The sequence below is a fragment of the Ranitomeya variabilis genome, chromosome 6 (assembly GCF_051348905.1).
Source record: "Ranitomeya variabilis isolate aRanVar5 chromosome 6, aRanVar5.hap1, whole genome shotgun sequence".
NCBI lineage: Eukaryota > Metazoa > Chordata > Amphibia > Anura > Dendrobatidae > Ranitomeya > Ranitomeya variabilis.
In genome coordinates, this window is record NC_135237.1 from 578986248 (window position 1) to 578999440 (window position 13193).

Genomic DNA, 13193 nt, shown 5'->3' on the forward strand with positions numbered 1-13193 from the left:
CACTCCAGCACAGGTAGTAGAGGCAGGTGAGGTGTAATAAGGGGGATTACAGGAGGTCGCTCCAGCACAGGTAGTAGAGGCAGGTGAGGTGTAATAAGGGGGATTACAGGAGGTCGCTCCAGCACAGGTAGTAGAGGCAGGTGAGGTGTAATAAGGGGGATTACAGGAGGTCACTCCAGCACAGGTAGTAGAGGCAGGTGAGGTGTAATAAGGGGGATTACAGGAGGTCGCTCCAGCACAGGTAGTAGAGGCAGGTGAGGTGTAATAAGGGGGATTACAGGAGGTCGCTCCAGCACAGGTAGTAGAGGCAGGTGAGGTGCAATAAGGGGGATTACAGGAGGTCACTCCGGCACAGGTAGTAGAGGCAGGTGAGGTGTAATAAGGGGGATTACAGGAGGTCACTCCAGCACAGGTAGTAGAGGCAGGTGAGGTGTAATAAGGGGGATTACAGGAGGTCACTCCGGCACAGGTAGTAGTGGCAGGTGAGGTGTAATAAGGGGGATTACAGGAAGTCGCTCCAGCACAGGTAGTAGAGGCAGGTGAGGTGTAATAAGGGGGGATTACAGGAGGTCGCTCCAGCACAGGTAGTAGAGGCAGGTGAGGTGTAATAAGGGGGATTACAGGAAGTCACCTGGGCACATGTAGTGGAGGCAGGTGAGGTGCAATAAGGGGAGGATTACAGGAGGTCGCCCCGAAACAGGTAGTAGAGGCAGGTGAGGTGTAATAAGGGGGATTACAGGAGGTCGCCTGGGCACAGGTGGTAGAGGCAGGTGAGGTGTAATAAGGGGGATTACAGAAGGTCGCCTGGGCACAGGTGGTAGAGGCAGGTGAGGTGCAATAAGGGGGGGGGGATTACAGGAGGTCGCCCCGAAACAGGTAGTAGAGGCAGGTGAGGTGTAATCAGGGGGATTACAGGAGGTCGCCTGGGCACAGGTGGTAGAGGCAGGTGAGGTGTAATAAGGGGGATTACAGAAGGTCGCCTGGGCACAGGTGGTAGAGGCAGGTGAGGTGCAATAAGGGGGGGGGGATTACAGGAGGTCGCCCCGAAACAGGTAGTAGAGGCAGGTGAGGTGTAATCAGGGGGATTACAGGAGGTCGCCTGGGCACAGGTGGTAGAGACAGGTGAGGTGTAATAAGGGGGATTACAGGAGATCGCTCCGGCACAGGTGAAAGAGATAGGGGTGGTCTAATAAGGGGGGATTGCAGGAGGTCACCCTGGCACATGGTGGTTTACACTGCGGTCCCCTTAGAGTCTGCACAGTTAATCCATGGACCACCCTCCAGGAGACGTCACTCTTTACTTACATGTTGCCCTTGCTTCAGCACCTCTGACATCGTCCTTATGACTACACTCTGGATCTCCTCCAGATCCTCTGCCGCACACTCCTATGTAAAAGCATAAGGGCCGCAGACTCCGGCACATCCACACTGCAGAGTGTGAGCAGACCTCCAAACTGGTGCTGATCTATACCAGTCATTACAGTGCCCCCAATCACTCAGCCATCCCAACAAAACAGCAAAGCAAGGAAGGGGCACATGACATCCTGGCAGTAATAGGATGAAATTGTAGAGGCCTGTTGCTCACTCCCTGCACCTCCGTACTGGGGATCAATATCTACACCCAATACATCAGCTGTGATAGATCATATATGCAATACTCGAGAAGTTGGACTGGTCTCAAAACAGGGACTATGTCCAGTTCAACTTACAGCAAGGGGCCAGCTTATAGGCCAGAGACTACGTCCAGCCCAGGGCCAGAGACTACGTCCAGCTCAGGGCCAGCTTATAGACAAGAAACCACGTCTAGACCAGGGCAAGCTGACAGGACAGAGACTGCGTCCAGCCCAGGGCCAGCTTATAGGCCAGAGACTACGTCCAGCCCAGGGCCAGCTTATAGGCCAGAGACTACGTCCAGCCCAGGGCCAGCTTACAGGCCAGAGACTACGTCCAGCCCAGGGCCAGCTTACAGGCCAGAGACTACGTCCAGCCCAGGGCCAGCTTACAGGCCAAGACTACGTCCAGCCCAGGGCCAGCTTACAGGCCAGAGACTACGTCCAGCCCAGGGCCAGCTTACAGGCCAGAGACTACGTCCAGCCCAGGGCCAGCTTACAGGCCAGAGACTACGTCCAGCACAGGGCCAGCTAATAGGCCAGAGACTACGTCCAGCCCAGGGCCAGCTTATAAGGCAAAAAACCACGTTTAGCCCAGGGCCAGCTTATAGGCCAAGGAATGTGTCTATCCCAGGGCTAGCTTATAGGCCAGGGACCACATCTAACCCAGGGCCAGCTTATAGACATGGACCGCGTCCAGCCCAGGGCCAGCTTATAGGCCAGAAACCACGTCTTGCCCTGGACCAGCTTATAGGCCAAGGAATGTGTCTATCCCAGGGTCAATATAGGCCAAGGACCGCTTCCAGAGCAAGGTGCCTATGTATATGTCAGGGACCCTGTCCAGCAGAGCCAGCTTACAGTGAGGGGCCAGCTTATAGGCCATGGACCGCGTCCAGCCCAGAGCCAGCTTATAGCAAGGGGCCCATGTATAGACTAGGGACTGCGTCTAGCTGGGGGCTCCTGATTGCCCTGGGGCTACATCCATCATCAGCAGGTCAGGTAGAGGATGCACCTACAGCAGGTAATGACAGCACCAGAGAACGCCATGGTATCATACATGTATAGATTCTGCGCCTACCTTCTTCAGGAGCGGATTCTGCTGGTTCTGGAGGCTCAGATTCGGCTTCCTGTTCCTGCACAACTTGCGTGGTTGCATTCTGGGCAATACCGACAGTTTCTAAAATAGTCTGGAGGTCCAGTATCGTGTTCTCTGTAGATTTTGGGTTAAAAGTTGCAGAACCGACTTCTTCCAATTTGGATTCTAAAGATATTTGAGTAAGGGAGGCCGTTTGTGATGCAGTCTGAAGTTTCTCCACCTTGGACCCTACAGAACCATGAATATTGCTGACAGTTTCCTTTACAGTCTTGACTTCTTCCTTGGATTCTTTGCATTTCTGTGTAATGCTAACTGCTTCCATTAGTGTCTTGAGTTCCTCCACCTTGAATTGTGGGGGCTTCTGGGTAATGCTGACAGTTTCCCTTACTGTTTGTAGCTCCTCCACCTTGAATTGTGAGGGCCTCTGGGCAACATTGGCAGCTTTGTTTACAGTCGTGACTTCTTCCTTGGATTGTGAGTGTGTCTGGGCAATGCTGACAGTTTCCTCTACAATATGCAGTACTTCTACCTTGGATTCCGAAAGTTTTTGGGCAACGCTGACCGTTTCCTTTACAGCCTTTTCTTCCTTCTGAGATTGTGAAAGTCTTTCAGCAGTGGGAATGATTTTCTTTTCAGTTTGGAGCATCTCCATCTTGGATTCGTGGGGTTTCTGTTTAATGCTGACCGTTTCTCTTACAGTCTTGACATCCTCCTTCAGTTCTGGAGGTTTGTGGAAAACGATGACAGTTTCCTTAACAGTTTTGACTTCTTTCTTGGATTCTTCACAATTCTGCGTAATGCTGAGCGATTCTGTTACAGTCTTGACATCCCCCTTTGGTTCTGGAAGTTTCTGGCTAATGCTGACAGTTTCCAATATAGTATTGACTTCCTCCTTGGAATCTGAAAGTTTTTCAGTAGTGGTGGCAGTTACAGTTTGGAATTCCTCCTCTGAGTCTGGAGGTTTCTGGGTAATAGTCACTGTTTCCTTTACAGTTTTGGTTTCCTCCTTTGATTCTGGAGCTTTCTGGGTGATAGTCACTGTATCCTTTACAGTTTTGGTTTCCTCCTTTGATTCTGGAGGTTTCTGGGTGATAGTCACAGTTTCCTTTACAGTTTTGGTTTCTTGCTTTGATTCTGGAGGTTTCTGGGTAATAGTCACTGTTTCCTTTACCGTTTTGGTTTCCTCCTTTGATTCTGGAGGTTTCTGGGTAATAGTCACTGTTTCCTTTACCGTTTTGGTTTCCTCCTTTGATTCTGGAGGTTTCTGGGTAATAGTCACTGTTTCCTTTACCGTTTTGGTTTCCTCCTTTGATTCTGGAGGTTTCTGGGTAATAGTCACTGTTTCCTTTACCGTTTTGGTTTCCTCCTTTGATTCTGGAGCTTTCTGGGTGATAGTCACTGTATCCTTTACAGTTTTGGTTTCCTCCTTTGATTCTGGAGGTTTCTGGGTGATAGTCACAGTTTCCTTTACAGTTTTGGTTTCTTGCTTTGATTCTGGAGGTTTCTGGGTAATAGTCACTGTTTCCTTTACCGTTTTGGCTTCCTCCTTTGATTCTGGAGATTTCTGGGTAATAGTCACCATTTCCTTTATAGTTTTGGCTTCCTCCTTTGATTCTGGAGCTTTCTGGGTAATAGTCACCGTTTCCGTTATAGTTTTGGTTTCCTCCTTTGATTCTGGAGGTTTCTGGGCAATAGTCACCGTTTCCTTTATAGTTCTGGCTTCCTCCTTTGATTCTGGAGCTTTCTGGGTAATAGTCACTGTTTCCTTTATAGTTTTGGCTTCCTCCTTTGATTCTGGAGATTTCTGGGTAATAGTCACCATTTCCTTTATAGTTTTGGCTTCCTCCTTTGATTCTGGAGGTTTCTGGGTAATAGTCACCATTTCCTTTATAGTTTTGGCTTCCTCCTTTGATTCTGGAGGTTTCTGGGTAATAGTCACCATTTCCTTTATAGTTTTGGCTTCCTCCTTTGATTCTGGAGCTTTCTGGGTAATAGTCACCATTTCCTTTATAGTTTTGGTTTCCTCCTTTGATTCTGGAGGTTTCTGGGTAATAGTCACCATTTCCTTTATAGTTTTGGCTTCCTCCTTTGATTCTGGAGCTTTCTGGGTAATAGTCACCATTTCCTTTATAGTTTTGGTTTCCTCCTTTGATTCTGGAGGTTTCTGGGCAATAGTCACCGTTTCCTTTATAGTTCTGGCTTCCTCCTTTGATTCTGGAGCTTTCTGGGTAATAGTCACTGTTTCCTTTATAGTTTTGGCTTCCTCCTTTGATTCTGGAGATTTCTGGGTAATAGTCACCATTTCCTTTATAGTTTTGGCTTCCTCCTTTGATTCTGGAGCTTTCTGGGTAATAGTCACCATTTCCTTTATAGTTTTGGCTTCCTCCTTTGATTCTGGAGGTTTCTGGGTAATAGTCACTGTTTCCTTTATAGTTTTGGCTTCCTCCTTTGATTCTGGAGGTTTCTGGGTAATAGTCACCATTTCCTTTATAGTTTTGGCTTCCTCCTTTGATTCTGGAGGTTTCTGGGTAATAGTCACTGTTTCCTTTACCGTTTTGGTTTCCTCCTTTGATTTTGGAGGTTTCTGGGTAATAGTCACTGTTTCCTTTACCGTTTTGGCTTCCTCCTTTGATTCTGGAGGTTTCTGGGTAATAGTCACCATTTCCTTTATAGTTTTGGCTTCCTCCTTTGATTCTGGAGGTTTCTGGGTAATAGTCACTGTTTCCTTTACCGTTTTGGTTTCCTCCTTTGATTTTGGAGGTTTCTGGGTAATAGTCACTGTTTCCTTTACCGTTTTGGCTTCCTCCTTTGATTCTGGAGCTTTCTGGGTGATAGTCACTGTATCCTTTACAGTTTTGGCTTCCTCCTTTGATTCTGGAGGTTTCTGGGTAATAGTCACCATTTCCTTTATAGTTTTGGTTTCCTCCTTTGATTCTGGAGGTTTCTGGGTAATAGTCACTGTTTCCTTTACCGTTTTGGTTTCCTCCTTTGATTCTGGAGGTTTCTGGGTAATAGTCACCGTTTCCTTTATAGTTTTGGCTTCCTCCTTTGATTCTGGAGCTTTCTGGGTAATAGTCACTGTTTCCTTTATAGTTTTGGTTTCCTCCTTTGATTCTGGAGGTTTCTGGGTAATAGTCACCGTTTCCTTTACAGTTTTGGTATCTTTCTTTGATTCTGGAGCTTTTGGGGTAATAGTCACAGTTTCCTTTACAGTTTTGCCTTCCTTTAGTTTTGGATCTTTTGGGGCAATAGTTACAGTTTCTTTTGTACTCTGTGATTTCTCCATGAATTTTAGAGACTTTTTTGTCTCCGTAGAAATGGCCTTCACTTGAGATTCTAGAGCAGTCACAGGTTGCATATCTCGATCAGCAGCTCTGTCAGTGTTGATGTTGCTCCCATATGTAGCTGTTATCTGCTCACCTGGTGTGATTCCAGCTTTGGAGTCCATCTCTAGGTCCTTGGACTCCTGATGAAGAACTCTTTGCTCAATAGTCACAGAAGCTGATGCACAAGAGTTTGTTGGTACAGTTTCCAACTTTAGAACCTTATATTCCTCCGGTTTCTTGGCCACTGCTGGATCTGGAGATGAATGGTCTTCTTGACTGGCCACATTTGTGCCCTTCTGCTTGGAGACCTGGTCTTGTATTTTGGACCTCCTGTCCTGTACTTCCTCCACATTTGCATGCCTGGTGGCCTTCAGAGCTGAAACTTGACTGCTGTTAGACGCTTGTTTAGTTTCCGTCTGAACTTCCTTGGAAAGCATCACCTTTTTCATCTCTTTCTTTGGTGGGTGGGTGGCAGAGATATCCTGGGCACCTGATTCTAATGCGTCATTTTGGGCTTTCTTATTTTTTCCCTTGGACCCCTTCTTATCCTTCTCCCCACTGACCTCCTGTTCTGTCTGGACATTGGTACTGGTGACACTCGTGGAGCAGGCACCCTTTACATTCTGTCCCTGTGATATGGTCTCTCCTAGTAGTTCTGAGGACCTCTGAGGAAGCCCACCTAGTCCTGCTGCATCCTCACTAGTTTGTGCTGTCTTAGATCTCCCTTCCTTTTTAGGGTCGCACTTTAGGGCCACCTCAGTTGTGACTTCTATAGCTGGCCCTTTCTTTGGTTCACTTTTTACCCCTTTGCTGACACTATTACTTGGTTTATGAGTCTTTTTGGATTCAGAATTTGGGTCATTCTGGTCTTCGTTAGCCCCCTCTTTCTCTGCCTTTTCCTTCCCTTTCTTCTTTTGGACCCTTTTCTCTTCTACCTTGGTCTCTGTTTTTGGCAGCTCTATAGTTGCAGTCATTGGACCAGCAGTGACTATTAGCTCCTCCTGCTTTTGCAGCATCTCACTTTCCTGCTGTGCTGCAGGTTTGGAGGCTGAGAGCACATGGGTTTGAATCACTCCTCCATCTTCCTCAGATTTGGCAGCTGAAATGTTTCCCTGCTGCTTAACCTTCTGTGTGGCTCCTAATCTTGTCTTGTCATAGGCTGAAGCAGCCTTCACGAGCTCAGCTGCCTCTTTTCCCCTTTCTTTGACTTGTTTTATTAATTGCTCCTCGTTCTTCTTCTGTTTGGACTCCTGGTCCAATACATGCTCCTGCACTGGGGGCTTCTCACTAACCCCTGGTTTTCCCCCTTTCTCATGAACATGGACCTCTAGTGTTTTGTGAGTGGATACCACAGAGGTGACCACATCAACAGATTTCCCTGTTGTGACAGTCCTGGGCTCCTCAGATTTTTGGATCACTTTGGTGCTAGACCTTTTAGCAGCGTTTTGGGGCTCAGACATGAAGACTGATCTGCTGACCATGTGGTTGGACTCTATTTTTTCCTCCTTCATTACCTTCTCCTCCCTTTTCATCTCTGGCCTCTTGTAGGAGGATGTGACTGAACCTGGAGATGTGGTTAACTCTGCATTCTCTGTCACTGTGTGTCTTCTGGAGGTTTCTTCCTTTCTAAGCCCCTGTGTCCTCCCGAACATCATGTCATCTGCCCAGCTAGCAGAGGCAGGTGGTTCTAAGTGCCCCCTCTGCACAGACCCTACACTCGCCAGCTCTCCTAAATGTCGTTTCCTAGTCTCTTCCCTCCTCTGAGTATGCTTGGTCCCCCATGCCTCCTCTGGGCTAATCACACTAGTATGACTTGTTCCCCTGGCCTGGTCATCTTGTTCTGCCCATCTCTGCCACCCACCTTCTTGACAGCTGTTCTCCAGCACGTGGGACTTGATGGAGCCATGCACAGCGTTCTGACCTCTCTGGGGCACCGTCTCCTCCTTCCTGCGATATTCTTGCCTCTCCGCATCGACCTGGGGTTTTGGAACATACGATGTGGGGCCACGGACAGCTTGGACGTGTGCGGCAGGTGTCCTCCGAGGTAATCCTTGCGCAGACACCGGACGTCTCACCCTTTGTAAAGGTGCGGGCACGATTTCAGGAGGAAGATTGAGGTATTGGCGCAGGTACACAATGCCCTCATTGGTCAGGTACCAGTAACAATGCTTCCATGTGAATGTTTCTCTGACAAAACCGCGAGATTTCAGCGAGCCCATAGCCTTGGTGACCTGCAGGTTGGTAACACCCGGAACCTCGGCATGGTGACTCTGCGGCCTCTCGTCGTTCATGGCCACCATGACTCCATCGCGAAAAAGAAGTTCGTAAATCGCTCGCAGGCGGTCACGTGGCATCAGCATCCCGGCCACCATCTTGGTTATTTTGCCTCAATGTAAGTGCAGAAAAGAAAGGTGCACTAAAAGTGAAAAATGTATATAAAAAAAAAAAATCTATTAAAATAAATAAAAAGCAGGAACTTCCTGCAGCTGCGGGTGACAGCGAGCTGCCAGCTGATCTTCCTGGATGAAGGTCTCCTCTCTGCAGATCCTCAGAATGGGCAGCAGACAGCAGAAAGTTTTCTCCTAGCTATCCTCCCTCCACACTTCTCCCCTCCTCAGCTCCTGGAGAGTGTTAGTGACTCCACCTCCGAGAGAGAAGCCGGACAGGGCAGAGAGACAGCTGCAAGTCCAGAGAGACTGCGCCTCAACACGCACAGGAGAGAGTGCGAGAGAACCGCGCTCCTCACACCCTCCCTCCAGCCCTGCAGGCGCTACTGAGGGAGGGGGCAGGATTCCAATCCCAGCTCGCCCTCCCCCACTGCACCGTGCCCGTCCATCGCCATACATCGCCATCCTGGTACAAGAGTATGAATGGCATACCACGAGGGACGTGACAGAAGCCATCCCCTCCGCCGGGCGCAGCTGCCAACAGCCCTCACCACGTGCCCTTTACTGACAAGTCCCCACAAATAGGAGATATATATATATATTATATATATACACACACGTATATTCCTAGACTACAGCATGGGGACGGATAATGCACCGCAGCTGCTGCCATGTGTCACACGCTCCCCGCCCCGGACACCGCTCTGCAGAGTGTAAGCTCCACAGACAAGAGCAGGATCAAGCACCAAAGCCGTCATTAACTCCAATTATCAGACTACATCAAAGGACACAAGCCGCGACATGAGCCGGTGGCACGAGCCGCGACATGAGCCGGTGACACGAGCCGCCACATGAGCCGGTGGCACGAGCCGCGACATGAGCCGGTGGCACGAGCCGCGACATGAGCCGATGCCGCGAGCCGCCACATGAGCCGGTAGCACGAGCCGCGACATGAGCCGGTGGCACGAGCCGCGACATGAGCCGGTGGCACGAGCCGCGACATGAGCCGATGCCGCGAGCCGCCACATGAGCCGGTAGCACGAGCCGCGACATGAGCCGGTGGCACGAGCCGCGACATGAGCCGGTGACACGAGCCGCCACATGAGCCGGTGGCACGAGCCGCGACATGAGCCGGTGACAAAAGTCGCGACATGAGCCGGTGACAAAAGTCGCGACATGAGCCGGTGACAAAAGTCGCGACATGAGCCGGTGACAAAAGTCGCAACATGAGCCGGTGGCACGAGCCGCGACATGAGCCGGTGGCACGAGCCGCGACATGAGCCGGTGACAAAAGTCGCGACATGAGCCGGTGACAAAAGTCGCGACATGAGCCGGTGACAAAAGTCGCGACATGAGCCGGTGACAAAAGTCGCGACATGAGCCGGTGGCACGAGCCGCGACATGAGCCGGTGGCACGAGCCGCGACATGAGCCGGTGGCACGAGCCGCGACATGAGCCGGTGCCACGAGCCGCGACATGAGCCGGTGCCACGAGCCGCGACATGAGCCGGTGGCACGAGCCGCGACATGAGCCGGTGGCACGAGCCGCGACATGAGCCGGTGGCACGAGCCGCGACATGAGCCGGTGGCACGAGCCGCGACATGAGCCGGTGACAGGAGCTGGAGACATGAGCCGGTGACAGGAGCTGGAGACATGAGCCGGTGACAGGAGCTGGAGACATGAGACGGTGGCACGAGCCACGACATGAGCCAGTGACAGGAGCTGGAGACATGAGCCGGTGGCACGAGCCGCGACATGAGCCGGTGGCACGAGCCGCGACATGAGCCGGTGGAACGAGCCGCGACATGAGCCGGTGGCACGAGCCGCGACATGAGCCGGTGACAGGAGCTGGAGACATGAGCCGGTGGCACGAGCCGCGACATGAGCCGGTGGCACGAGCCGCGACATGAGCCGGTGAAAGGAGCTGGAGACATGAGCCGGTGGCACGAGCCGCGACATGAGCCGGTGACAGGAGCTGGAGACATGAGCCGGTGGCACGAGCCGCGACATGAGCCGGTGGCACGAGCCGCGACATGAGCCGGTGCCACGAGCCGCGAAATGAGCCGGTGCCACGAGCCGCGACATGAGCCGATGCCGCGAGCCGCCACATGAGCCGGTAGCACGAGCCGCGACATGAGCCGGGGGCACGAGCCGCTACATGAGCCGGTGCCACGAGCCGCGACATGAGCCGGTGCCACGAGCCGCGACATGAGCCGGTGGCACGAGCCGCGACATGAGCCGGTGGCACGAGCCGCGACATGAGCCGGTGAAAGGAGCTGGAGACATGAGCCGGTGGCACGAGCCGCGACATGAGCCGGTGACAGGAGCTGGAGACATGAGCCGGTGGCACGAGCCGCGACATGAGCCGGTGCCACGAGCCGCGACATGAGCCGGTGCCACGAGCCGCGAAATGAGCCGGTGCCACGAGCCGCGACATGAGCCGATGCCGCGAGCCGCCACATGAGCCGGTAGCACGAGCCGCGACATGAGCCGGGGGCACGAGCCGCTACATGAGCCGGTGCCACGAGCCGCGACATGAGCCGGTGCCACGAGCCGCGACATGAGCCGGTGGCACGAGCCGCGACATGAGCCGGTGGCACGAGCCGCGACATGAGCCGGTGCCACGAGCCGCGACATGAGCCGATGCCGCGAGCCGCCACATGAGCCGGTAGCACGAGCCGCGACATGAGCCGGGGGCACGAGCCGCGACATGAGCCGGTGCCACGAGCCGCGACATGAGCCGGTGGCACGAGCCGCGACATGAGCCGGTGCCACGAGCCGCGAAATGAGCCGGTGCCACGAGCCGCGACATGAGCCGATGCCGCGAGCCGCCACATGAGCCGGTAGCACGAGCCGCGACATGAGCCGGGGGCACGAGCCGCTACATGAGCCGGTGCCACGAGCCGCGACATGAGCCGGTGCCACGAGCCGCGACATGAGCCGGTGGCACGAGCCGCGACATGAGCCGGTGGCACGAGCCGCGACATGAGCCGGTGAAAGGAGCTGGAGACATGAGCCGGTGGCACGAGCCGCGACATGAGCCGGTGACAGGAGCTGGAGACATGAGCCGGTGGCACGAGCCGCGACATGAGCCGGTGCCACGAGCCGCGACATGAGCCGGTGCCACGAGCCGCGAAATGAGCCGGTGCCACGAGCCGCGACATGAGCCGATGCCGCGAGCCGCCACATGAGCCGGTAGCACGAGCCGCGACATGAGCCGGGGGCACGAGCCGCTACATGAGCCGGTGCCACGAGCCGCGACATGAGCCGGTGCCACGAGCCGCGACATGAGCCGGTGGCACGAGCCGCGACATGAGCCGGTGGCACGAGCCGCGACATGAGCCGGTGGCACGAGCCGCGACATGAGCCGGTGGCACGAGCCGCGACATGAGCCGGTGGCACGAGCCGCGACATGAGCCGGTGGCACGAGCCGCGACATGAGCCGGTGGCACGAGCCGCGACATGAGCCGGTGACAGGAGCTGGAGACATGAGCCGGTGACAGGAGCTGGAGACATGAGCCGGTGACAGGAGCTGGAGACATGAGACGGTGGCACGAGCCACGACATGAGCCAGTGACAGGAGCTGGAGACATGAGCCGGTGGCACGAGCCGCGACATGAGCCGGTGGCACGAGCCGCGACATGAGCCGGTGAAAGGAGCTGGAGACATGAGCCGGTGGCACGAGCCGCGACATGAGCCGGTGACAGGAGCTGGAGACACGAGCCGGTGGCACGAGCCGCGACATGAGCCGGTGGCACGAGCCGCGACATGAGCCGGTGACAGGAGCTGGAGACATGAGCCGGTGACAGGAGCTGGAGACATGAGCCGGTGGCACGAGCCGCGACATGAGCCGGTGGCACGAGCCGCGACATGAGCCGGTGACAGGAGCTGGAGACATGAGCCGGTGGCACGAGCCGCGACATGAGCCGGTGACAGGAGCTGGAGACATGAGCCGGCGACATGAGCCGGTGACAGGAGCTGGAGACATGAGCCGGTGGCACGAGCCGCGACATGAGCCGGTGACACAAACCACAACAAGAATCGGAGACAGGAGCCGGTCATGACCTCACGCTCCACCACGTAAAATCACCTGTACATCACTCAGGAGCCCCCCATATCCCCCAGGTACCTGCCATGGAGCCGGGCCCAGGAAGGCTCTGCAGGATTCATAACAGATCACCCCAAGTTAATAAGGCCTAGAATTAGCCACACTAGAGGTGCAGAACGACGTGACCGGGCAGATCTGCCACAGGGAAGGAATGTATCAGATACGAAGGTAATGAGTCAGACATAGCTGTGCTACAAACCTGGACCCCTCACCATCAGCAGCCTGGACTCCCATCCACGAGCAGCCCGGACTCCCCCACCATGAGCAGCCTGGACCCCCACCATTAGCAGCCTGGACCCCCACCATGAGCAGCCTGGACCCCCCACCGTGAGCAGCCTGGACCTGGAGATTATGACCAGTCATACTCTCCCACACATCCATTCAGCCCCATGATACAGACAGGAGGCAGGTACAGGTGCGGTTTCTCGGCGGTGAGGACAGTAACCACATCCAGGTCTATCATGGTCTATACATTACATACGGCCACCACCGTCCTATCCAGACCACTGTATGCAGGCGGCTCTGCTCCACTGCCAGTCATTGTGAGAATATCTGGAGACCCCCAGCCCGCCACCTCCTGTCAACGCATCCTCAGGGGCTGGCTGGCAATTAAACTCATTATCACTGCTGTCACCCATTATAGAGTCATCCTTTCCATTGTGTCTT

The 13193-nt window shown here is 53.9% G+C and overlaps 1 protein-coding gene across 15 annotated transcripts in view; it reads right to left on the reverse strand.

The window, feature by feature from the left end:
• PLEC (plectin) overlaps positions 1-13193 on the reverse strand; it is a 447362-nt gene that overhangs the window by 204633 nt on the left and 229536 nt on the right. For 4 of the 15 annotated variants that reach the window (XM_077271533.1, XM_077271531.1, XM_077271532.1 and 1 more), the window contains exon 1: positions 2689-8586. The exons of the other annotated variants lie outside the window; for them this stretch is intronic. In XM_077271533.1, coding sequence (XP_077127648.1) covers positions 2689-8404 — 5716 coding nt within the window. In that variant the 5' untranslated portion in view covers positions 8405-8586. Of the gene's footprint in view, positions 1-2688; positions 8587-13193 lie in introns of those variants that run through there. 15 annotated transcript variants of the gene reach the window in all.